A 27,210-nucleotide genomic window follows, 5' to 3' on the forward strand; every position below is an offset into this window, starting at 1 on the left:
TTTCCAATTAGAGGAAACTCATAATTGTCAGTCCATCTTCACCATGCTCCACTGTTAAAAATGTCTTACTGATCTTTTACTATGGTACACAATAAGAAACATCGTTGGAAAGATTTCAATATGAGAATTTTATATATAAGACTTTACATATCTATGTAAATAAATGAAAAATATATGCAAATAAATGAGATACATTTTTTTCATATATGTGAAAAGGAATGATACTCAAAGTGTTCTCTAGAAGTATCAAGTCAATATAATGAGACATAATGTTACTGCAGAAACCTCTGAACTTTTAGGAGAGTTCTAGGACAAATGAAACAATGTTGTTATGAAATACTAAACTCCACTCCACACGCGCTCCTTCTGCAGCTTCTGGAAAGCAATTATACCGCCACAGAGCGAACAGGAAGAAGCCAAAGAATTTGTAAAGTCAAGCAAAGGCGAAGTTCCACCATAGCGGGAAGCAAGTTGAAAGAGAAGCCCTCAGAGTCAGCCCTCAGAGTTCAGTTTTATCTGGAAAACCCCAAACTTCCCTGATTCCTCATTGAGGTCACAGGCTACAGTTGAATTTCTCGGTTCTGAATAGCAGTTACAAGCTATGTTTTGTAACATCCCTGGCTTTCTCCGATGACCTCATGACTTCCAGTGAAATTCTTTAAACAGCATCCCTTTGAGTTCATGGCAATTTAAATACTATACATGCCAGAAAGCACTTTCAGGGAGGGAGGAAGGGGCTGTGGGGAAAAAAAAGAGAACAAGGTATTTCCAAACGGGGGAGGGGGGGGAGCGGGGGGGGGGGGGGGGGCGGGGGAGGGGGGAAATTCCAGGAATAACACTTCAAAAAGAAGATAGTAGAAACTACTTTCCCAAATGCAAAATATGTGCATCGTGCCTCATTTGTATAAAGTAAAACAATTCAGACACTACCGCCAGAGAAAGCAGTGGGCATTCAAAGACATCCCTCAGCCCCTGGGCTACTCTCAGAGAAGGGCCCCTGGGAGTCTCAGGGCCCTGCATCCAGAGAGGACTAGAGGATGCTCTTCTGCTCAGACGCTGCTTCCGTTACTCTAGAGACGCCTTGATGACGGCAGACACTCTCTCAAGCCAGGTGAGGTGGCCCTGGCACTCCCCTGGGTGCTGGGACCAATCCTCAGTGTAGGACCCAATTTAGGGGTAACGCCTAGGAGGGTCTGCAGTGATTGCTGACTCTCGCTAATCATTTTTGTTTATTGTTTTGAAAGCTCTGGTTCTTACTTAAACTTGGTGCGCTGACTGACTTTTAATTCAAGTGACCCCATTCTCTTGTTCCTCAGCACCGTGGAATCCTTCCAAATCCTGCTGGCAACGGTTAAACCATTATCGTTTCCTCCAACAGCTTTTGATGCATGTTGTTGTTTGAAAAACCTGAACTTTAGTAAAAGACGAAACGCACGTTCTCATCAAACAGGGGGAGTTCCCTGAGCACCTCCACCCGTTCGGGCGAAAGCTATAAAACACCCCGTTTTCGTGTGATGGCAAAGCTCGCTTTTAGAAATCTATATCAGACGGCAAATTAAGTCGCAAATCCAACATCCCCCCGTAACCCTCAGGATGATGAAAAGAACTGTCTAAGGAAGAGCTCTTTTGATTACTGCTATGATTTTAACGGGGTGGGGTGTGGAGAAGGCACTTTCTTTCTTCTTTCATCCAGAAGAGGTGGCAAAATGTTGCTGTGGTTTTTTTTTTTTTTTTTCCCAAACAACGGGAACAAGGTCTCAACTAGAACCGCCCATTAAAACCACCAATTTCCAACAGCAGAATGAGCCGGGAGGGGGTCTCGCGGCAGAGAGCCGGCCCCCCGCCGCGCCTCCGCCACAGGTGCACGCGGCGCGGCCAGGACCCTGGGGGCCGCGGGCCCCGCGCCCGGGACTCGAGCCACGCGGGCGCGCTCCCGGACCCGCTCTTTGTCGAGCGCCCGGCGCGGCGCCGGCCCCAGGGGCTCCGCGGCCACTCGGGGCCACCCCGGGCCTCGGCCCTCCCCCATCCCCGCGTCCGGGGCCCGCGCGCCGGCCACATGGCCCCCGGGGGCGCGCCCCCAGCGCGCCGCCGACCCCCGCACCGGCGGGCGGGCTGCAACGGGCCGCGGGCTCCGCAGGCCGGCCGGCGCGCGCCGCGCTCACCGCTTTGAGATCCAGGACGCCGTCCTTGGCCTCCTGCAGCAGCGACACGAACTTGGTGGTGAGCAGCCCCAGGCTCTTCTCGTGCCGGCTGCTGCCGGGCGGCGGCGGCGGGGGCGGCGGCGGGGGCTGCGCGGGCGAGGGCGGCGGGGGCGGCCTCGGGCCCTGGCCCTGGCCCTGCCCCGCCGGCGCCTGCTGGCCCGAGCTCGCGGGCTCCGCCGCCGCCATCGCGTCCCCGCCGGCCGAGCGCGGGCTCCCGGGACGACAGGTGCGCGGCGCCCCGACCGCGGCCGCCGCCCCTCCCGAGCCGGGGGGCCGCGGGAGCCGAGCGCGGGGAGGGGGACGGGAGGCGAGCCGCGGGGGCCGCGAGGGTGGGACCCAGTTTAAATGGCAGGAAGTGACGCCGCGCCGCGGTTGCCTGGAAACGCGTTTTTCAGCGGGCAGCAGGAGCGCGCGGCGAGGGGGCGCCGGCGAGCGTGTCCCCGGCTCCGTCCCGGCGGCCCGGGCTGCGCGGGAGCAACGGGGGTCCGGGGGTGGGCGCTGCCGGGCGGAGACCACCGTGCGCCCGGGGTGCAGCCGCGCGAGCCGAGCCTGCGGGCGCTGGCCATCGGGCGGTGTCTGCCGTCCCTGCTCGTGTCCGGCTGCAGCATCCTTGGCACGCGTTTCCGTGACTTGGGGCAAGCGCAAGGCTTTCTCCCGCAGACCCTCTGTTGAGATTCGGAATGCAGGGAAGGCAGAATCGCGGAGCTGTAGGGTTTTGTCCTCGTCTGCCGTCGTTCCCAAGGCCTTTACTTTCTGGAGAAACAGGTGTAGACGCAGAGGTTGTGACTTGCCCAAAGGCGCGCCTCTAGACCCCAGATCTACATTCAGAGCACTGTTCATAATAGCCTATTGGAACCAAATTATACTGTATTATCCAGAATATTAGGCGCTCCCAGGTTCTCGCGCTTTGGTGACACCCCAAACCACTGGTGGTAAATGAGATGGCACAAAGATCCGTGTAGAAGTTTTTTCTCTTCCGATTACAAGCTCTTGAGAGTCTAAACTAAATTTTAAATGAGTTGGTGTCACACACCACACTTTGAGTAAAGTAGGTCCTCAACAAATATTAGGTGAATGAAAATTCCGTATGACAGTAATCAGTCAAGAAAGTTTCATGCAAGGAAGAGTTTTGCTTAATTTAGATCAACAAACTAGCAAAAAAAGGGTCACTGAAATGAAGTGAAATACTCAGCAGCATTAACTAGTAAAACTGGACACACTATTTATTACAAAAAATGTGTTTCCCGGTCACAGGCACAGAACTTTATTTCTAACCAGATAGCCTTTATTTTAATCCAAGAACTCTATAAACAAAACTTGGAATTAAAAATCTAAAGTAAAACATGAAAAAGTCTGTCAATGAAACCACTCTTGAACAATTGAACTTATCTGCAAATGGTTTATCCTATGTGATTTGGCATTAGCAAAATCAAGTTTTGCAAGTTAATTTTAATGATTAATAAATTAATGAAATTAATAAACACAATTGTTTCTGAAGGAGTTTTAGTTTTAAGTTGAAGAGGGAAGATTCTGCTATGCATGCATGGACAGGACTTGATAAAAATAAAATTATTTTAAAAACTTACGTTTAGGGGCTGGCCTGATGGCACAGCAGTTAAGTGTGCACGTTCTGCTTCCGCAGCCCAGGGTTGGCCATTTGGGATTCCGGGTGCAGACCTGGCACCACTTGACAAGCCATGCTGTGGTAGGCGTCCCACATATAAAGTAGACGAAGATGGGCATGGATGTGAACTCAGGGCCAGTCTTCCTCAGCAAAAAGAGGAGGATTGGCGGCAGTTAGCTCAGGGCTAATCTTCCTCAAAGAAACAAACAAACAAACAAACAAAACTTTACATTTATATTGTGTCTTAGCTGAGCTTGCCACCACAACAATACGGTAGGCTGGGTGACTTAAACAGCAGACATTTATTTTCTCACAGTTCTGGAGGCTGGAAGTCCAAGATCAGAGTGTCAGCGCGGTGGGATGCTGGTGAGAGCTCTCTGCTTGGCTCGCGGACAGCCGCCTTCTCTCTCTGTCCTCATGTGGAAGAGAGGGAGAGGGGGAGAGAGGGAGCTCAAGTACGCCCTCTGGTGTCTGTTCTATAAGGACACTAACCCCATCACGAGGTCCCTGCTCTCATGACCTCATCCAACCCTAATTACCTCCCAAAGGCTCCCTCTCCAAATATGATCACACTGGGGATTAGAGCTTCAACACATGAATTTGGAGGAGACACAACTCATTCCATAGCATGTAGTATTACTTTATTAAAACTATATTGGTAATTTTGAAAATAGTTGGTTTTTTAAAAATTTCAGGTTTTAATGGTTTTCTGCAAAGCAATGATCATACTATTGATGATGCTAATAGGTCACTTGACATTTATTTTGCACTGTTTTTGTGTTTTTCACAATGAATTTTTCATTTGCTTAAATTAGCTGTAGTTCAACCAGAGAATATTCACAAGTTAGCAGCCACTTCAATTAGACTTCAAAATCTTATATGTGTCTGAGAAACTAAAAATAACTTACACCAATGGTTCCCAGACTTCAATAAGGAAAATCATCTATGGTGTTTGTTCAAAATCCAGATTCTTGAATCCAAACCTCAGAGATTAAATCAACATGTGATAGGAGAAGTTGCCTTGGGAATCTGCATTTTTCACAAACACTTCCAGGTAATTCTCATGCACATGGTCACTGAGAAACACTGAATAACACAGTGAAAAAATATCCTTTTTCCTAAAAACAGCTAAAGATCAGAGGCTGATAACACAAAAGTCTTTTTAATACTGCTGAATCTTTTTTGAAATTTCTGCTAATGGTATTATTTAAGAAACATGATTTTAAGAAAACAGGATACAAATAACCTTTATGAAAATTATATTGGTTACTGTTTTGAAATGTATTAATCCAATGTTGATGTCTGTATCCTTTTGGCTATAAAGGAGACAACTCTCAAAAGGCTATCAGTTGCTACCTTAGTTCTTCGCCTAATTCTGAAAAAGGCCTGAGAATTCTTTCTATTAAAAGTTAGGGCTTATGCCGTAACAGCAAGATGTAGATAACATTTTATATATTGTAGTAATTCAGTGGAACTAAAACTGTATTGCATTGACCTATGGAGTAATAAATGCATGACAGTAATCCTATGTGAAATTCAGACTAATTACATTGGATTAATTGGGCAGATACTATGATCTATTATAATACTGTTTATATGCTCCGGATTATATTTTCTTTAGCGTTATGCATTTGGGAAGTTCAGCTGCTTAGCCAGTTCAGACGTAGGAAAGAGGACTTAAGTATTTTTAATTCTAAAGAATGATTCATTAGCCCATGGCTCATTAGACTAAGAGTGTCTAACACGTGTGGGATTTCACATACGCTATTTCCATAGAAGTCCAGGATCAATTTAAAATAATGCACAGTTGTGTCATAATATAAATATTATGGATAAATATTTAAGGAAACCCAACCAAATTTTATTTTGTTCACTGATGATGGCATACTGGTTTTAAATGCATTAGCCTATTCAGTGGTTATGAGCAGGGGATGGGGTACTTCCAACTTTCAGCTGTCCTTTGAGATAGCCAACTTCCATCAAAGGCTGCCTCCGTCAGTTTTATTACTCCCTTGTTTAATCTGTTCTAAGTTACTGAAAATAAAATTCGGCTTTCTATTTTTCTTTTCCAAACATTACAACACACAAACATCTATCTTCTGAACTTACTAGGTGAAAAAAAAAGAAAAGAAAAAAATTAGTTAAAAAGATATGTTTTAAATATTATAAATCCTCTCATTATGATGAACAACATTATTCTTTGCCGGCCGATAGGCTGCATGGTGCGGCAATATGACACATAAGGCAAAGATCTTGTCTTCGTAAGTTTGTACCCTATAAGTAGAAATGGGAAATGCAGATTACATTCAATCACATATAGAAATATAATTCCCGCACATTAGAGAGATTTTAAATTTTATTGAGTGTCTTCTACTCTACCTTATTGCCCTATCAAGGCAGCTTACAGAAAGATCACATATATCAAAAATAAGGCATGGCATTAAAAGAAGGAAAGAATTGCCTCTGAAGATTCCTGAAGACTGGTATTGAGAATTCTAATTCTCCTCTTTATGAAGTTAACACTTATGATCTGATATGTGGGGTCTGAATTTCAACCACACATATTCAAATATAAGAACAAGAGATCCAAATTTGTTATAACAAAAAATAATTCAACTAGTATACGCTGGAAGCTTCTATTTATTTATGTGTGAACAGTGGTCTGACTGCTCTTGTAGACAAACAGGGAAGGCAGATATGCTCAAACGTTTACGGACACTGCCCTTCCTGAAAACCCTAGTTGCTCAGCAGCTCTCCCACTGGAAACATGGTTGATAACACCGTTTCTTTGAAACTTTAGTGGATAAAAATGCTTATCACTAAACCACCAAAGCGTAAGATGGCAGCTTGTCCAAATAATGAGCCATCACATGAAAACCTCCTATTCATGAGACACTGCCCCAGTTGAGACCCAGACTTAAACCTAATACCCTCAGTCACAAACCCTTTGGCAGCTAAGACCCGGTGTCAACTGAGTGTTGAAAACTTTTGAATTGATTACCAAGAGGGAGTGATTCTAAGTCAAAAGTGTTGTTGTCAAAAGATAATTCCCCTCCAGTAAGTGATGCCCACTCACTCAATTCCTTGTGCAATGCCAGGAAATCTATTCCCTAGAAAGAAAAATAAAGCACTCGAAATAACTAAATACATAGATAAATAAATAAATCCCTCAAGGCGATGATAAGAGGTATCTGAGAATTATCAAACCTTAGCAAATGTACCATCCTATCTTTCTCTACTATAATAAACTATTTTATTTATAAAAATACATATTTATGTAATTATATGGATGCCGTTTACAAAAAATTAAAGAATTTACTGAGCAAAAATTAAATTCAGATTCATCAGTGGATATCTTCCAACTAAGTCATGTTAGCCATATACATTACCAGATCAAATAATCTGTGCTTTTAGAAAAAAATGCTTTGTAAAATGAAAAAAAATAGAAAAATAAAAATATTACCTTTGGGATATTTTCTCAGTCGGTAGACCATCCAATAATTTGTCCGTCTTTTCTAATACTGTGTGATACACATACTATGAGTGTTACACAGAATGATGTTAGCGGATACATGGTAAAGCATTTATTTTTTTTAGTGCTTGCATGATTAATTTAATGTGGATTAGGGAAAAATAAAAAATAAACAGATGAGGCCAGCCCTGTGGCGTGTGGTTAAGTTCAGCACACTCTGCTTCAGCAACCTGGGTTCTCGGTTCAGATCCTGGGTGTGGACCTACACCACACATCAGAGGTGGGGACCCATATACAAAATAGAGGAAGACTTGCAACAGATGTTAGCTCAGGGCAAATCTTCCTCACCAAAAAATAAAAATAAATAAATAAACATAACCAGACATTAAACTGGTGATTTCATTTATGTTATATACGTTGTGGCTAAAAAGGGTACTTAATTGTTAAAAGCAAGTCAATTTTGGGAAAACTGATAAGAAACTAATAGTTTGGGTGGTGTGAAGCTAAGGCAAAAATCGTGGAGGTGAAACTAATGATGCTATCCCGATTTTTACGTGCATCAGTTTATTCAATGATCATAATCAATTGAAGTTCGGTAAACATTTATTTATCTTTTAGCTGACGGAAAGAAAACCATGTACTCTTGTAGTCTTTAGCCAATTGTCCATCACAAAGAATTTGCTCTCCAAGTTCAGAATCTTCATGTGGGTTCTATCGGTAAAGAGAGCACGTACAAGGATTTCACAAGTTCAATAGTGTGTTTACAAAAGAATAGGCGATGCCTGCCAGCATCGTTCACACTGAGAGTAGGAAGGCCTTCTAGGACTGGAAAGTACACACCCATGTTCTCTTCATCACTGTTCAGAAGAAAATATCTGCCAATCAAGAAGGCCCTCCCCGCAAACGTTTAAAAATAGTGGGAAGAAGTGGTGTAGATAGATCTCAAAGTCTCCCGCCATGTCCTTACTCTCAATGAGCCATATCCTAAGAAAACAGAATCTAAAAGCAAGAGAGGTGCATTACCGACAATTACAGCAGTATGTAGTTGAAAGCGAAAGACTGGCTAAAAAAATAAGATAATATGCTGGAAGCTGTGGCTACAAGGGCAGCCTATGGCAAGGTGGGACTGGGGAGTGGGAGGAATCGTACAACCGTAGTCTGGGTCCGAAATAGGTATCTACTATGGGCAATATTGCCAGACGGTAATCGAAATCCTAGAAAGATTTCAAAGATTCTCATGATGTTGAACCTGAGCCCCAAATTTTCAAGGTGGTAAAAACAAGCATTTCTTCAGGTTTAAATGAAAGGATATTCCAAGAGTTTGATAAAATGAAAAAAAAAAACCACCCCAACTTCATTTATAAATCACACACCTACTTAGATCGATGTGTACATGAACAGACTACAGTTTGTATACTTGTTGAAGGAAGAATAAAGCACAGTTCAGTCAATTACAGATGTAACAACTATACTTCTAAATTTAGCCCTTCCCAATCCAGGTGGGAGTCACAGTGGAAAACTACACAGCAGCCCCTTGAAGAAGAATGTTTGGATTTGGTGAGCCTCAGAGAAGACCCCACAGACTGATCCCCCTATAATTCACCATCAGTATGTGTATCACACCAAAGAGAGGGTGCTCACTGTGGGAAAGGCCTTACCATCTCTTCAAGGCCTGAACATGTCCTCAACCAGCCCTGAGGTAAGGGCCGGCAGGGCGGGGCGGGAGAGATTGGTTCTAATAAATAGGTGTTTGTTTGTTGTGCTCTGTAGGTGGCTATCCATGTGCCTGATTCAACAGAGCTTTCAGAGGGGGGTGGCAGGGTGAGAGATTTGGTAGGGGGCTTGAGGAAGGATGAGGTATAAGCTATCTGATGGGAAGCAATTAGGTCAGACTGTTGAATTAGACCCCAAGCTGTGGCAATAAATCTTGAGAAAACCAGCTGAACCATAATGAAAGAACACAGTCAGACTCTAGGCACTCTGAAACAACTGTCTTCAATTTATGTATTCCAGAGCAGACTCTGGGACAAAAACGGGGGTTGCATCTACTTAATGGAATATATAATTGAGTCAGTTATATTATAAAATGTGTTCAGCTGCTCATGTCTGCTTTGATCACTGTGGTTCAAGCCATACCATATCTCCAAAGAAAGTAAAGAAATAGACGAGATGATTGGAGACCACCATTAATGTTCTCCATTCTGTCTCCTTTCAATCCCCTAGTATGGCAAGCCCATAAATTATAAATCAGATGGGATGTCAAGACTTCTTGTTGAAAATATTCCCATTGAAGTAAGTAGTCATATGTTTGGCAACCTTACTCTCCCACTCCTATAAAATGTGGGTTCATCTACTATTTGTCACAAATTTACTTACTGGGACTTGCAATGATGAGATCAACCTAGGATATTACTTTCATTCACTGAATTGATGATATTACATGTTACTAGGGCTTAATGAAGAAAGATAGCAATTGCTCTTTATTCCTTAACATCTCAAAAAAAAAAGAGAGAGGATAAACTGTTATATCTTCCCAGAAAACTTGGGGTCTGGCCACATGAGCGAATGTATTGGGATGCCAGTGGATGAGAGAAGGTAGAACGTCTTTTCTAATTATCCTCCAGAATACTAAACTGGAAGCTCTGTACCTGACATCCCAGCCTTGAAGTTGCTCAGCAGTCTTGGAGACAGCATATCTTGGCTTTGGGAATTTAGTGTGTTGTATGTACTAAGCTAACCTGAAAGACTAGTAAATTTGAGTTGAGGTCACACAATGACCTAAACTGCCTGTTGTGAACTGAGGGCTCTTAGCTCCTCTTTCTCAGATAGGTGAGCCCAGTACTCTGCCGGCTAGTAGAAATGGTATAATCAAGAATCAACAAAAGTGATCATTAAGCAAGCTTGGTGGAGCCTGTGTTCCTTCGTGCACACTGAGGAGTCCACAGAATTCCTCAAGTGTCCTCCACATTATATCACCTATATTGACAAGCTGAGGTCAACCTTGTGCTAAGCTCACCATCGGACAGAAAACTTGTCTGATTCATGAATGGGGCTGCCTGGTATTTGGCTGAACAATATCTATAAACCACAGCTGACTCGTATTCTCATTTGTACATATCCATGCAATATTAGAGAAATACTCTTTCCCCCAGCAGCCTGAAGTGACACAGATTAAGCATCAAGAGAGAGAAAGCCATTGAAACTGGTCACAAGGAATCCCAGATACATGTATGTTTATGGGCTGTGGCTAATTTCATGACTAAATGGTCAGGATTGAAAAATTGGGGGCGTGAGGTTTTGGTTCATATGAAAACTGGACTCTTTGTTAGCTCTCATTCAAATTCTTGTATAACATATAGATAGACATCAGAGGAGTAGAAGACAGGAAGCTTATAAATGATGTTTCCAATTTGGCATGGCCAAACACAGGTGAGCACATCTTAACCCGAAGCAGAAGTCACAGCGTTGTGTTAACAAGTGGAGATTTGGAATCTCTGCGAGAGGCCTAAAGGCCCTATTTAGGGTAGACGCTTAATAAGAACTTGAATCTGTTTGTTAAAGGAAAAGGGCCACAGCTGAAGTAAACTACGGAAAGCTCGAGGCCACAGTATTTCAAACTTCAATATACATCCATATCACTATTCAATAGGTCTGGGGTGGGACCTGAGAATATGCGTGTTTAAAAGCTCCCAATTTAAGAAAATGCTGTTGGTTCTTTGATCACACCTTGAGCAGCCAAGCTCTGGACTGTAATAACCCACCATGATGGTGTTTTCCAGAGTCCTGCTTCTGGTCTGAGCGCAAGATCTATTGCAAGAGCACTGTAGGAGGAACAGGCTCATCAGTGAAAAATAAAACCGCAATATCATATGTGCTTACTGCCGCTGGGATCAGGGGATGCTACACTAAAGACACATGAGTTAAATCCCAAAGAAATGAACATTTGAAAGGTGACGGTCCATATGATAAAAAATAGTACATGAATTAAATCAAGGACACTTATAGATCTTGACTTCTCCTTTTACAAGATTGCATACAGAACCAGAGAATGGAAAAGGGTCTGGGGTATAGAAAATTTGTAAAACTTCACAAGTATAACATTTCTAATTGGGACACTAGTGTCCTTTCTGCAAAGGGTAAAAATCTCTCTGGATACCACTGTTTTTGTTCTCCATTGGAGATTTACATGGGTACCTGAATATACTGAACTGTTAATACTGTGCCAAGGTGAGACTCACAACTTGGGAATGCAGTAAATACTGTGGAGGTCCAGGGAGGATGGGGAGGAAGTGGAATTGTCTGGTAAGACAGATAAGATTCTAGAGTGGAATGCAGGAGAAATTTGTGAGCAAGTATGCCCACAGCCCTCTGCAGTATCTGGAGGTATGTGTCAGGATGGTTGTCGTAGCAGGAGAATAACCTTCCCAAGAAAATTTTAAAAACTCTAAAATATATGCTAGGTGATATTCTTGGGTGAGAAGGGCAGTTACATCTTCAGCAAACAGTATTATTTATTTAATAAAGCAATGAGGGTTCCAGAGAGTCAGTTGGAACAAGTAGACATGAAATATAGAGCAGACTGACATATGAGAGAGCAACTGAAGTCAGAAAGTCACCTATTTGAGCATTTCTATCATCTTGAAGGGCCAAAGCAGTGGTTTTCTGACATGGAAGTACTTCCTACTTTCATCCTGAAGGTTCTTTGTTGGGTAGAGTACTTCTTCCTATGCCATGAAGGTTTCAGTGATTTAAATGTAGCTGGATGTAAATCATAAATTTAAAACACATTCCAGGTGGAGGGCAGTGAGTTATCCATAAATTCTGTAATGGTGGCTTGGGTAAAGCAGAAATGTTGCTGAAAAATGTATAGAAATATAGATACCAAGTTGATATTCTCTTTAGATCATCACTCTGGAGAAAGGGGGCAGTAGAAATGGACAAAGAATGGACAGACTCCCTGGGGTCCTAGATTGCCCTGAAATACCAGGTGTCCATCTAGAGGCTGGTGAAAAAAACACATGGCTAGACCAAATAGAGTTGGTCACCGAAGGATAAAGGGCTCAAAGATAACAACTTTGACACATTTAGCCGAAAGAGGCACATCACAGGTACAAGGTCTCCTTGAAAATGAGCTTGACAGTACCTATTGTGGACAGGGAACTGTGAAAGGGGAAAGACGTGGACCATGGCCATATACCACCAACAGTATGGTCAGAGGAGAAATCTCAACTATCTTAGTGGTTCAGAGGGCAAACCCAGGCTCGTCTGGCTACGAAAGCCAGCCCTTACCATTGACACAGACATCATCGCTGGAACAGATTGGGAGGTACTTACTATAAGGTGTTATTTTCATTTTATAACCACCAGAAATTATCAGTATATTAATACCGACGTAGAATGAGCTGGGAAATATTCCTTCTTCCTCTATTTTCTGAAAGAGTTTGACTAGGATTGGTTTTATTTCTTCTTTAAATATTTTATAGAATTCACTGGTGAAGCAGTGTGAACCTGAGCTTTTCTTTGTGGGAATTCAATTTCTGTTCTTATTATGGGTTAATTCAGATGCTGTATTTTTTTCTTGAGTCAGTTTTGGTAATTTGCATCTTTTTCGGAATTTGTTCAATTAGGTCATCTAATTTGTTGGCATGAAGTTGTCAGTCATATTTCTTAGAATCCTTTTAGCTTCTGTAGAGTCAGTAATGCTGTCCCCTCTTCATTCTTGATTTGAATAATTTTTGTTCTTTTTTATTGCCCAGAGCTGTTAAAAGTGCATCAATTTTGTTAACATTTTCAAAGAACCGACTTTTGTTTTGATTATTAGTTTCTCTATTGCTTGTTTTTTTTTCCCCCCCCTATTTCTTTGATTTCTGCTGTGAGATTTAATATTTCCCTTCTTGGGGTTAAGTGGATCTTCTTTTTCTGATTTCTTAAGAAGGAAACTTAAAAATTTGAAACCTTTCTTCCTTTCTAACATAGGCATTTAAAGTTATGTTTCCCTCTAAACATTTCCTTGCTGCATCCCAGAAATTTTTCCATGTTCTATTTTCATTTTCTTTTGATTCATAATATTTTCTACTGTTCTTTGTGATTTACTTGACTCGTAGGTTGTTTAGAAGTTGCTGTTTGTTTGTAATTATTTGTGGACTTCTCAAATTTCTTTCTGTCGTAGATTTCTAACTTAATTACATTGTGGTTGAAGAACATACAATTTATGATTTGAATCCTTTTAAATTTATTGAAACTTGTTTTATAGTCTATCCAAATAATATTATGCTGGATAATATTTCATGTCAACTTGAAAAGACTGCATAATCTGTTGTTTTTGAGTAGAAAGCTCTGTAAAATGCCACTTCAGTCAAGTTAGTTTATAGGGTAGTGTAAATCTTCTATAGCTTTGCTGACTTTCTGCAAGTTGCTCTGTCAAATATTGAGAGTGAAATACTGACATTTGCAAATATAATGGTTGAATCGTCTATTTCTCCTTTCAATTTTTGCTCATGTATTTTATGGCTCTGTTGTTAGATACACAAACATTTGTAAATATTATATTTTCGTGATGTATTTACCTTTTGTCATGAAATATCCATCTTTGTCTCTGGTAATATTTCTTGCTTTGAAGTCTATTTTGTCTGATGTTAATACAGCTTTCTTATTTTACTGTTTTTGTAAGCAACTCATTGCAGTATAATTTACATACCTTAAAGTTCACCCACATTATAAGTGTACAATTCAATGATTTTTATAGAGCTGAAATCTACAGAGTTGTGCAAACACCACTCCAAAGCAATTTTAGAACATTTCCCTCACCCTTCTTGCCAGTTTGGGCTCATTCATGCCCATTTGCACCCTTGACCTCAGGCAGTTACTAATTTGCTTTCTGTCTCTGTAGGTTTGCCTTTTCCACATATTTTATGATAAGTGCAATCATACAATGTGTGGTCTTTTGTATCTGGCTTCTTCCACTGAGAATAATGGTTTGGAGGTTCATCCATGTTGTATGAGTATTTTGTTTCTTTTTTATCTCTAAGTAGTATTCCATTGTGGTGGTACACCACATGTTATATATCCGTTCACCACGTGATGGACATTTGAGTTGTTTCCACTTTTTGCCCATGATGAATAATGCTGCTGTGAATGCTCACATACAAGTCTTTGTGTAGACGTGTTTTATTTTTCTTGAGTAGATTTCTGGGAGTGGAATTGCTATTTTTGCTTATCATTTTAAGAAACTGCCAGATTGTTTTCCAAAGAAGCTCTACCACTTTACATTCCCGTCATGAGGGTCCCAGCTTCTTCACCTCCTGCTAACACTTATTATTGTTGGTCTTTTCAATTATAGCCATTCTGTTGGGTGAGAAGTAGCATTTGATTTTGATTTTAATTTGCATTTATCTAATGACTGAAGATGTTGAGCACCTCTTCATGTGCTTATTGGCAATGTGTATATCTTGTTTGGTGAATGCTATTCAAATGTTTAATCCATTTTTAAATTGGGTTGTCTTTCATTGAATTCTAAGAGTTCTTTACAAATTCTGGATACAAGGGCTTCGTTGCATATATAATTTGCAAATATTTTATCTCAATTTGTGCTTGTCTTTTTATTTTCTCAATGCTTTGCTTTGAGACACAAAAGTTTTTAGTTGTGATGATGTCTGATTTATCCATTTTATGTGTATTAATTTGCTAGGGCTGCTATAACAAAATACTGAAGACTGGAGGGCTTAAACAACAGAAATTTATTTTCTCATAGTTCTTGGAGGCTCGAAGTCCAAGATCAAGGTGTTGGAAGTTTTGGTTTCTTCGGAGGCCTCTCTTCTTGCCTTACAAATGGCTGCCTTCTCACATGTCCTCACGTGGCCTCTCCTTTGTGTATGTGCAGCCTTGGTGTCCTTCTTCTTATAAGGACACTAGTCATGTTGGATTATTCCCCCCCCACCCCCATAGACCTCATTTAACCTTAATTACCTCTTTGAAGGCCCTGTCTCCAAATACAACCACATGTCTTTGTATGTGGGGTTGGGACTTCAACATACGACTTTGACAGGAACACAATTCAGTCCATAACAATATGGATCATACTTTTGTGTGTCTAAGAAATCTTTTCCTAACCTAAGTTCACAAAGACTTTCTTCCACATTTTCCTCTAAAAGTTTTGTGGTCTTGGCTCTTAAATGGATTCCTTTTGAATTACTATCATGACTGAATGTACAGCCTATCTTTTCCCATCTTTTTACTATTAACCTATTTGTGTCTTGAAACCTAAAGTGTGTCTCTTGTAGGCAGCATATAGTCAGATCTTGCCTTTTGATCCAGCCTGATGATTTCTGCCGTTGATTAGCATACTTAGAATAGTGGTCAGCAAGATTTTTATATAAGGGGCCGGATAGTGTGTATTTTAGGCTTTGTGGGCCACTCTCTGTTGCAACCATTTAACTTTGCTGTGGTAGCAGAAAATCAGCCAAAATAATATATAAATGGAAGGGTATGGGTGTATTCAATGAAACTTTATTTACCAAAACAGGTGACAGACAGCATTGGGCTCACAGGCTGCATTTGCCAACCCCTTGTTTAGACCGTTCACGTTTAGTGTAGTTCTTGATATTATTGGATATACACCTCATAGTTTGCAATTTGTTTTCTATATGTCTCAGATGATTTTATTCCTGTTCCTCCTTTACTTCCTCTTTCATCTGAAATCAATAGTTGAAAACAATAGTTATTGTACCACTTAATTCTCCTATTGATGTTTTACAACAGCATTATTGACATATAATTCACATACCACATAATTCACCCATTTACTGTGTGCACAGATCATTGGTTTTTAATATATTAACTGCCCCAAAAGAAACTCAATACCCATTTCCCCCTTAAAGCCCCACTGAATGGCAACCACTAATCAATCTACTTTTTCTCTCTATGGATTTTCCTATTCTGGACATTTCATATAAATGGAATCATACCATACGTGGTGATCTTTAATGACTGATTTCTTTCACTTAGCATAATGTTTGCAAGGTTCATCCATGTTGTAACCTGTATTAGTATTTCATTTCTTTTTATTGCCAACTAATATTCCATTGTGGGATTATACCTCATTTTATTTATCCATTTATCATTTGATGGACATTTGGGTTGTTTCTAACTTTTGGCTATTTTGAGTAATGCTGTAATGAACGTTGCATATAAGTTTTGGTGTGGACAAAATTTTCATTTCTTCTGAGTATATAGCTAGGAATGGACTTGTTAGATCATATGATAACTCTGTTCAACCTTTTGAGGAACTGCCAGACTGTTTTCCAAAGGGGCTGCACCATTTTACACTCACCTCAGCAGTGTGTGATGGTTTCAAGCGCTCCACATTATTGCCTAAACTTGCTGTTGCCTGCTTTTTGATTATGGCCATCCTAGTGAGTGAGAAGTCCTATCTCATTGTGGTTTTGATCTGCATTTTTCTAATGACCAATGATGATAAGCATCTTTTCAAGTACTTATTGGCCATTGGTACATCTTATGTGAATTGGATAAGTGTCTATTCATTCCTTTTGCCCAGGTTTTATTTTTTTTAGCTTTAATCTTCTTTAAAAATTATTTTTAATTGTGATAAAATACATGTAACAAAAAGTTTACCATCTTAATCGTTTTAAGCACACACTTCAGTGGCATTAAGTACATTCACAGCGTTGTGCAGCAGTGACCACCATGCAGCTCCACAACTCTTTCCATCTTGCAAAACTGAAATTCTGTACCCGTTAAACAATAACTCCATTCTGCCCTCCTTTGAGTGCCTGGCAACCATCATCCTATCTTCTGTCTCTAAATTTGACTGCTTTAAGTACCTCGTATGAGTGGACTCACACTATATTAGTCTTTTTGTGACTGGCTTATTTCATCTAGCATGATGTCCTCAAAGTTTATCTATGTTGTAATTTGTGTCAGAACTTCCATCCTTTCTAAAGCTGAACATTCAATCTTCTATTGTAGATATATATATATATATACACACGTGTGTATATATACACACACACACACACACATTTTGTTTATCTGTTCATCTGTCAATGGACGGTTGGATTGCTTCCACCTGTGGCTAATAATCCTGCTGTGGACATGGGTGTTCAAATATCTGTTTGATACCCTGCTTCCGATTCTCTTGGGTATATACCCAGAAGTGGAATTGCTAGATCATATGATAATTCTGTTTTAATTTTCTGGAGGAACTGCCATACTGTTTTCCACAGCTCCTGCCTCATTTCATATTCCCACGAAGATGGCACAAATGTTCCAATTTTTCCGTAGCCTCACCAACACTTGTTATTTTCTGTTATTTAGAATTTTTTTTTATAGTAGCCATCCTAATGAGTATGAGGTGGTATCTTATTATGGTTTTGATTTGCATTTCTCTAATGATTAGTGATGTTGAACAAAATTCTTTTCATGTGCTTGTTGACCATTTGTATATCTTCTTTGGAGAAATGTCTATTCAAGTCCTTTGCCCAATTTTTGAATAGTGTTATTTGTTTTATTGTTGTTCTATTGTAAGAGTTCTTTACATATTCTGGATATTAACCCCTTGTCAGATATATGATTTGCCAAACAAATACAATATATATGATTTTTCTCCTACTCCATGGGTTGCCTTTTTACACCGTTGATAATATCCTTTGATGCACAAAGGTCTTTAATTTTGATGAAATTCAATTTGTCAATTTTTTCTTTGGTTGCTTGTGCTTTTAGAGTCATATCCGAAAAAATCTTTGCCAAGTCTCATGTCATGAAACTTTCCCCCAGTGTTTTCCTCTAAGAGTGTTGTAGTTTTAGCTCTCACATTTAGGTCTTTGCTCCATTTTGAGTTAAGGTTTGTATGAGGTAGGGTCCGACTTTGTTCTTTTGCATGTGCATATTCAGTTTTCTTAGCAGTGTTTGTTGAAGAGATGCCTCTCTCCGCCATTGAATGATTTTGGCACCCTTGTCAAAAATCATTTGACCATATATGTGAGGGTTTATTTGAAGTCTGTCTATTCACTTCCATTGATACATATGTCCATCTTCATGCCAGTCACAGACAGTCTTGGTTACTGTAGTTTTCTAATAAATTTTGAAATCAGGAAGTCTGAGTTTCCCAAATTTATTTTTCTTTTTCAAGATTGTTCTGGCTGGTCTTGGTCCCTTGAATGTCTATATGAATTTTAGGATCATCTCGTCAATTTCTGCAAATAAGCTAGCTGGGATTTTGATAGGAACATCTTTTAATCTGTAGATAAATTTGGGGAGAATTACCATCTTAACCACGCCTTCCAATCCATGAATATTAGGGCTTCTTTGTTTCTTTCAACAATGTTTTGCAGTTTTCAGTGTATAAGATTTGCACTTTTTTGTTAAATTTAAACCTAAGAATTTTGTTCTTTTTGATGCTATTGCCAATGAATTGTTTTTTCTTTTCTTTTTAAAACACTTTATTGAGGTATGATTGACATGTAAAAGCTATACATATTTAATCTATACAACTCAAGGTGTGGGAATAAGTGTACACTCATGAAACTGTCACCATCGTTAAGGCCACAAACACATTCATCAACTCCCAAAGTTTCCTCCTACCTTCATTATTATTATCATCATTATTCTCATGTCCCCACTTTCGTTCTTGATTTTAGTAATTTGAGTCTTTTCTTTTTCTTGATAATCTAGCTCAAAGTTTGTCAATTTTGTTGATTTTTTTCAAAGTCAAAATTTTAGTCGCATTGATTGTCTGTATTGTTTTTCTCTTCTCTCATTAGCCTCTGCTCTAACTTTCATTTCCTCCATTCTGTCTGCTTTGGCTTCAGTTTGCTCCTCTTTGCCCAGTATCTTAACATGGAGCGTTAGATGTCAATTTCAGATATTTCTTCTTTTCTAACATTGTTTGTAGATAGAAATTTCCCTCTAACTGCTTTAGCTGCATCCCATAAGTTTTGGTATACCTTGTTTTATTTTGCTTTGCACGTGTTGTGTTTTTTACAAGACCCTCCTTCCACCACCAAAAAGATCATGATTTGCCAAAGGCTTAAATGATGGTTAGCATTTCTTAGCAATAAAGTATTTTTTAATTAAGGTGTGTACATTTTTTTTTCCAGACAAGCCTATTGCATGCTTAATAGACCACAGTATAAACATAACTTTTATGTGCACTGGGAGACCAAATAATTTGTATGACTCACTTTATTGTGAAATTTGCATTATTGTGGTGGCCTGGAACTGAACCTGCAATATCTCCAAGTTATGCCTGTGTATTCTTGGTGGATTAACATTTTATCATTATAAAACGTCTCTCTTTATCTCTAGTATACTTTTGGTTTTACAGTTTATTTTGTCTGATATTAGTATAGGCACTCCAGCTTTCGTATGGTTACTGTTTGCTTATATCTTTTATTTTCAACTTATTTGCATATTTGAAAGTGTACGCCCTGTTGGCAACATATAGTTAGATCTTGTTTTTCTATCTAATCTATTTCTGCCTTTTGATTGTACCATTTAATCCATTCACACAATGTAATTATTGATATAGTTGAATTATACATATATGACACAGTTGAATTTACTTCTGCCACTTTACTTTTTGTTTTCTATTTCTTGTCCTTTTTACTCTTTTTTATTGCTCTATTTCTCCTTTCTGCTTCTTTTGTATTACATGAATTTTTTTTAGTGCAACATTTTAATTCCTTTCATTTTTTCATTATATATTTGGAATTATTTTATTAGTGGTTGCACAAGGGCTTATCATATACACCTTATCAGAATATACAATAGATTTATACCAGCTTAATTTCAATGACATATAGAAATGTTTCTCCTGTAGAGCTCTACTCCCTCCCTCTTTTTGTGCTATTTGTTATATATATATGTTACATCTATGTTATAAACGCAACTAGACATTGTTATAGTCATTATTTTATTCAATTTAATGTTTAAGAAGCTGAAGAAAGGAAAGTATATATTTATAGTTTGTTATATTAATTTTCGCATTTGCCATTTCTTATTGTTTGTATGGTTTCAAGTTACCGTCTCCTGTTATTTCCTCCTTTAGTACAGTTTGGCTTCCACCCACCTCTGTGCTGACACTGACAAATGTTACACTGCTGTTTTACAATTATACAATTATAACACGTTGTGTTATACATTTGCTTTTTTAATCTGTGAAGGGAAGAAAGGAAGGTAAAAATGCATGTATACTTTTTAAATAATTACATAATTACCTTTACCAGTGCTCTCTGCCCACCCCCCCCCCCCCCCCACCCCATCTCTAGGGTCATTTACTTCCTGAAACCATCCGGAACCTGAAGAACTCCCTCCAGCGTTTGTTGTAAGGTCGGCCTGGAGCATCCTCAGATGTTATCTGGAAATTACTGTATGTTGCCTTCATTTTTGAAAGACGGTTTTGCTGGATAGGATTCTTGGCTGATTTTCTTCTTTTGAGCACTTTGAATGTCAGCCCACTGGCTCTGGTCTCCTATTGTTTCTGATGATAACTAAGCCCTGACTTTTATTGGGTTTCCTTGTATATAAATCATTCTACTCTTGCTGCTTTCTAAATTTTCTCTTTCTCTTTGTTTTTAAGTGTGTTTAGTATGTTTCTGGATGTGGCTGTCTTTGTGTTTTTTTCCTACTTGAAGTTAGTTGAGCTTCTTGAATGTATAAATTAATGCTTTCATCCAATTTGGGAAGTTTAGAGCCATTATTTCTTCTAATACATATATATGTTATATATTATATATATTTTATATAAATTTATATATATTGCTCCTTTCTCTTTCCTCTCCTTTGGCACTCCTGTGTATATTGGTGTGCTTAATGCAAACCACATTTCTGAGGTTCTGTTCATTGTTCTTCAATCCTTTTCCTCTCTCTTCTTTGGATTGAATAATTTCCATCAATCTTCAAGTTTACTGATTCTTCTGCCAGTTCAAATGCACTGGAGAGCCCCTATAGTAAATTTTTCATTTCAGTTAATACACTTTTCAACTACGGAATTTCCACTTTTTAAAAAATGTAATTTCTCTCTAATGATAGTCTCTATTTGATGAGCACTGTGAGCGTGGCTTCCTTGCTTTTAAAGGACAGTTCCCTTTAATCCTCAGACATATTTATAATGGTTGAAGTCTTTATTTAATCTAACATTTGTGCCCTCTCGCAAATAGTTTTTGTTGCCTGCTTCTTTCCCCTGTGTAAGGGTCACACTCACACTTTTCTACTTCTTTGCGTGTTTCATATATATATATATATAAATAATTTTTTTTCCAGGTGAAAACTGGACATTTTAAGGACAATCTTGTGGCAACTCTGGATCTGGGTTCCTCTGTCTGTGAGGCTTGTTTGGGGTGGTTTGCTGGTCTGTCTGTTTGGTAACTTGGTGGCCTGTTCCCGTGACGTCTGCCCCTCTGCACTGTGGTTCTCTGATGCTCATCAGCAGGTGTAGTCTTGAGAATGCAGTCACCTTTGGACGAAGTTGCTTTAGGAGCGCTCTCTCCCCTTGATCTCTCTCTTAGGGTGTCTTTTCTGTCTGGCATCACACCTGTTAGGATCCACCAATTGCCTCAGAAGGGCTCTTCTTAGCTCTTGCCTTCACTGGTTCTGTCTGACAAACTGGCTGGCTAACAGTTTAGTTTGTTGCTCTCTCATAGAGCTACCAGCCTCCTCTTAGTCATTTACACCAGTTTCCTTTTTTTTTTTTTTTGTTTGAGAACAAACTTCGGCTTGAATTTCCCCACATTTTGTTTCAAATAAAGCCATTTCCTTTGGGGAGAGCTTTGGGGCTCACTGTTCTGTCCCCCTGGTCAAACTTTCTGAACCACTGCTCCAGGGGCTGGGGACGGGTGTAGGTAGCTCCTGGTCTTCTGGGCCTGCGTCTCTTACTGTCAGATCTCTATTTCTTGAGCAAGCTGGGCTGAAGGCAATTGGGTTCCCAGTACTTTTGGCCGGCCCTGCCTGAGGAGGAGCTTCTGCCCTGTGGGCGGGTGCTGGGTTGAGGAAGAGAGCCCTGCCTCTTGACCACATTCACTGCGAATTTAGCCTCTGCAACTCACTGGAGGGGATAAGAAACGCTGTCAGCCTGCATGAGGTGCTTTATCCTTTGACCGGGAGCTGAGGAGGGAGAAAACCTTATTTTCTTGGCCACGGCTGTCCCCTGTGGAATCTGCATCAGGCTGAGCTGAAGGTGATGGCAGATGCCACGGCTCAGGGCCACAGGCTACAGACATTTAATGATTTTCTTGAGTAAAGATTTCTTCATTTGCTGTATGATCTCAGGACAATTTTCAGAGACTTTAAATGAGTATTTTTAAAATACTTTTCATCATTTATGGTTGTTTTACTGGGAAAAAGGTCTGCTGAGTTCCTTGTCCTGCCATTAAGTGTAATCTACTCTGTTGACTTTTCAACTATAATCTTTGGATTATTTCTTAGTGGCTGTTCTAGGGAGGGATTACAATATACATCTTATCAGTCATCTTTAGATTTGTATTAATCTGGTAAAATAAACTTTACTAGAACATAGCTGTATTTTTGCCATACATTATAAATTCAACAGTATAGTGTTACAATTATTGCTTTATGTAATGTCTTTTAATAGAAGGAAAAATATATTTATATAATCTCTTATATGAAAATTTGCCCACATTTACTATTTCCAGTATCCTTCCAGTGAATTTATATTAACTGGCTGGTATCATTTCCTTTCAGCCTTTAAGACTTTAACATTTCTTTTATGATAGGTTGGCTAGCAATGAATTTTGTTTTCATTTTCTAAAATTCCTTTATTTTGCAAGATAGTTTTGCTGGATGTAGAGTTCTTGATTGACAGTTCCTTTTCTTCCAGTCCCTCAACTATGTCACTCCCTACCTTCTGGCCTCCATTGTTTCTGCTAAGTCAGCCGTTAATTATACTGTTCCTCTATATGAGATAAAAATCATATTTTCTTGCTGCTTTCAAGATTTGCTCAACAGTTTGACTATAAAGTGTCTAAGTGTGGTTCTCTTTGTGTTTATCCTGGGTTTTATTGAAGATCTTGGATCTGTGGGTTAATCTTTTTCATCAAATTTAAGAAGTTTTCAGCTATTATTTTTATAAATATTTCTTAGGCCCTCTCCTCTCCTGAATCCCATTACACATGTTGGTATGCTTGATGTTATCCCACCAATTTCAGTAGGAAGCTTGCCTACAATGAAATGGGGCCCTCTCTTTTAGAAGCATTTACATTTTTTCTGATTTCATTTAATTTTTAAAATTTAGTTCACTGGCTATTAGTTAAAAACGTGGTATTATATTCTCTTTCTTTTAGAAATAATAAGGAGAATAGTATTTAGATTTTTGTGCTGCATACATAGAATGTAAGAGATGATAAAAGAGAAATAGAGGGGCTGGCCCCGTGGCCGAGTGGTTAAGTTCACACGCTCCGCTGCAAGTGGCCCAGTGTTTCGTTGGTTTGAATCCTGGGCGCGGACATGGCGCTGCTCATCAAACCACGCTGAGGCAGCATCCCACATGCCACAACTAGGTGGACCCACAACGAAGAATACACAACTATGTAACGGCGGGGGGCTTTGGGGAGAAAAAGGAAAAAAAAAAAAAAAGGCAATTCAAAAAAAAAAAAAAGTGAAATAGAGTAATAAATAACCTGATCTACGATGAAAGAACTGTTCTCAGCTGTAAAATAAGAATTTCTTCATATACAGTAATTAAAAGGGAAAATGAGAGAATGAGAGTAGAACAGCAGTTTTCCTCTTGAGGAACAATGTTTAGAAAAATGTAATCTTTTTTTTTTTTTTTTTGGTGTGGAAGACTAGCCCTGAGCCAATATCTCTTGCCAATCTGCCTCTTTTTGCTTGAGGAAGACTGTCGCTGAGCTAACATCTGTGCCCATCTTCCTCTAGTTTGCATGTGGGATGCCTGCCACAGGATGGCTTGACAAGCAGTGTGTAGGTCCACACCCAGGATCTGAACCTGTGAACCCCGGGCTGCTGAAGCAGAGCACGCAAACTTAAGCACTATGCTACCCAGCCAGCCCCTTAAAGGTAATCTTTAATGAAAAAGTCACATGCATTATAAAAGGGGGTCATTATGAGTGATGTGGAGATGGCTACATATGCTTTCTTAGGAATGCCACATCTCTGATACACATCTTAAATATTTTTTGGCAATACTTATGAGCATTTTAAAAGAATGGAGCTACATCAACTAAAGGACAACCAATAAATATAATTAGTTCTTCATCAAGACAATAAGGTAACAATGATTAAAAATACTTCCCCTCATATAGTCAGAATACGAATCTTAATTTTCATTTACATAGTTGTAGGCAAATGTGTAATCACCAAACAATGTATAGCACAGAAACAAGAAAAAGTGTATTAAGTTTAGTAATTTTGATAGGTTTTTCTAATACACATAATTACGAACAATTTATTATAAAAACCTACATACACAATTAATAAATACTTGATCACAAGTCTTTTAAAATATAATCAGAATGAAATGTGTAGAAAAAGACATTTCAAAGTCACAGCAGTTACTACCGTTACAATATTTAATCATTTTTACAATAAGTCTGCTGGTCCATTTCAATCAAACTTCTTCTCAGAGCCATTACATTTCTTGTTGAATTTCCTTTAGAGCAATAGCAAGTTGATTAATTTTTTCTTCCATTGCTTTTTTGTTCTTGCATGTTTCTTCCAGAAGTCCACGCATTTCCTCTTCAACTTGATGAACCTAAATCAACATATAAATTTTAATTTTAATTTCTTTAAAAAAATGTATTTTAAAAATATAGTCAGAAAGAAAAAATCAAAAGTTTATTTTTATGCATTTTGTAATGAGTGATATTCATTTAAAGCAGAGAGGTTAGTGAAATGGAACTCGTTTAAATACCAATCAGAAAACTATGTTTATGCTGTACACAAAGTACGTACACGTGTGAGATCTATTTTCCACAGGTCCTTGTGAGGAATGCCTCTACCTTATCTTAACCGTTTTGGAGCTCAGGAACCTCGGTCGCGGTTGTGCAGCTTCTCAGGAGCACCCTGGACAAACGCAGTCTTCTGCCTCCATCCTGCCCCGTCTGTCCTCTGCCGCTTACCAATGCCGAGCCGTGGGTTCAACTCGAACAGCAGTCTTCTGCCTCCATCCTGCCCCGTCTGCCCTCTGCCGCTTCCCAATGCCGAGCCGTGGCTTCAACTCGAACAGCAGCTCCTCAGACTCTCAAAACTGAAACGACCTCCCTTCCCAAAGACACTTGCTAATCTAGTCCCTACTGCATATCTAAAATTGCTGGTGGTGGGTAAAAATTGCCATCTTTCTGAGAGCACATTTATTCCTAACCGAGGTTCTCCTGGGATTCTGTCTTCGACACGATTCATTTCTGCTCAGAATTCTCCCTCCTGTGATCCAGCCCTCCCGACAGCACTATCAACATGGCCAACCCTCTGTGTTTACTTCCCTCTTCCTGATCTCTAACAGAATTTCCTATCTTTTTCCCCTAGGAAACTAATATTGCTCCCAATTTAAATTATCATCTCTATGTGACGTCTCGCAATTTTTCGTGATTATCACATTTAAGCTCTGGTGCCATTTCTCTTAACAGATACATCCCTTTGAGAGTACATCATGTTGGGAGAGGTCCAAAATCAAACTCAGTATCTTCCTGTCAGCTAAGGGCCTAATTTTACACTTTATTTATTTAGCGTTATTACCTGATGTACCCTTGTTAAATACTCGGTAGATTTCAAATAGAACATCTGTTGACTTGAAATGAAATAACTAATTTTTGAACAAGTTATACTTCCTTATTCATTGTGATTATTTCCGAAGACCTTACTCCCTCTTTCTCTCCATACAGACTCCTGAAGGCAATGTCACTTCATCACACAACCTTAATTATAATTACAGGGAGTATTTCTTTCCCTCGCTGTTGCTGAACTCTTTTCCAGTTGCTGATTTCCAATTCTTCAGTCTTACTGCCACTTCAATATCAGGGAAAAATGGAAGTTCACAACTGTCCCTTCAGTCTGGTGGATCTCAACAGAGGGGTCATATTGGAATTACCTGCTGAGTTTTAAAAATACTGGGGTCTGGCCTCAGACTTAGCGAATGAAAGTCTCTGAAGGGGAAGCTCATGCACGTGTATTATTAAAAAGCACCACAGGTGATTCTGACATTTGCCCCTGATTTAGCATCACCTTAAACTCATTTCATTGTCAATGATATTAAGATGATAAACTTGATAGTTTTGAACCCTAATTAATAACACAATACTCCTTAGGAACTTTCTCCAAGGAGTGATGGATTGTATTCAATGCATTCACATGCTCATCCTGCCCATGTGTAACCAAAGGGCTTCGGCCTGAGGTTGGTTAGGGATCTGGCAATTTTTGTCAGAGATCACGGAGCAGGTGCACATCAGGATCAAACCTACACTTTTCGTTTCATTAGAACTATTATTCTACAACTAACGTAAGTATTACCAACATTTTGGCCTGGCTTCAAGATAGTTTTGGCAACATTCTTCATATCTCTGTAGTCATTAAATCACGCTTCCTCTTCTCTTTATAATTCTCAAAGATCCAATTTATTTAGCTGTAACAATTTAATACTGATTATCAAGGTGAATTTTACATACGGTACCTTCGAATTTGCACAATCAATATATTTCTGCTTTTCATTCGCCAGTTGTAATATTTCAGCTTGATGAGCTTCAACAATGGCTTGAATTTGCTTTTTAAAGGCATCATCCATACTATGAAGCTTTTCCATCGTATCCCTTAAAAAGAAAACAAAGACCAGAGATTTATCTGTGTGTATAACAATTAGGATGTTTTTCTTCTCAGACAGCAGCTCTTCTATTCACATTTTAATGGAAACATAGTTCCAGCCATGAGCAAAGGGC

General features: G+C 39.4%; 2 protein-coding genes and 1 long non-coding RNA gene across 11 annotated transcripts in view; 1 reads left to right on the forward strand and 2 right to left on the reverse strand.

Annotated features, from left to right (window-relative positions):
- Positions 1-2,522, reverse strand: part of E2F5 (E2F transcription factor 5) — a 35,046-nt gene extending 32,524 nt beyond the window's left edge. The window contains exon 1 of the mRNA XM_023648369.2: positions 2,163-2,522. Within this exon, the coding sequence (XP_023504137.2) occupies positions 2,163-2,387 (225 nt within the window). The 5' untranslated portion in view covers positions 2,388-2,522. The remainder of the gene's footprint in view (positions 1-2,162) is intronic.
- Positions 2,074-26,103, forward strand: LOC138915505 (uncharacterized). Of its 2 annotated transcripts, none has more exons than XR_011421532.1 (4): positions 2,074-2,220; positions 8,797-8,996; positions 24,203-24,343; positions 25,262-26,103. It is a non-coding gene; the product is annotated as an uncharacterized lncRNA (long non-coding RNA). The 2 variants fall into 2 exon arrangements; XR_011421533.1 differs by having other exon boundaries at positions 2,093-2,220; positions 8,782-8,996.
- LRRCC1 (leucine rich repeat and coiled-coil centrosomal protein 1) overlaps positions 24,508-27,210 on the reverse strand; it is a 31,634-nt gene continuing 28,931 nt past the window's right edge. For 7 of the 8 annotated variants that reach the window (XR_011421528.1, XR_011421529.1, XR_011421530.1 and 4 more), the window contains 2 exons: positions 26,949-27,084; positions 24,508-25,037 (listed from right to left, as the gene is read on the reverse strand). Coding sequence is in view for 4 of the 8 variants with exons in the window: in XM_070222066.1 (XP_070078167.1) it covers positions 24,915-25,037; positions 26,949-27,084 (259 nt within the window). In the remaining 4 variants the exon portion in view is untranslated. Of the gene's footprint in view, positions 25,038-25,284; positions 27,085-27,210 lie in introns of all 8 variants that reach the window. The other variant, XR_011421527.1, reaches the window with a different exon arrangement.

This window comes from Equus caballus, chromosome 9 (genome assembly GCF_041296265.1).
Source record: "Equus caballus isolate H_3958 breed thoroughbred chromosome 9, TB-T2T, whole genome shotgun sequence".
Classification (NCBI taxonomy): domain Eukaryota; kingdom Metazoa; phylum Chordata; class Mammalia; order Perissodactyla; family Equidae; genus Equus; species Equus caballus.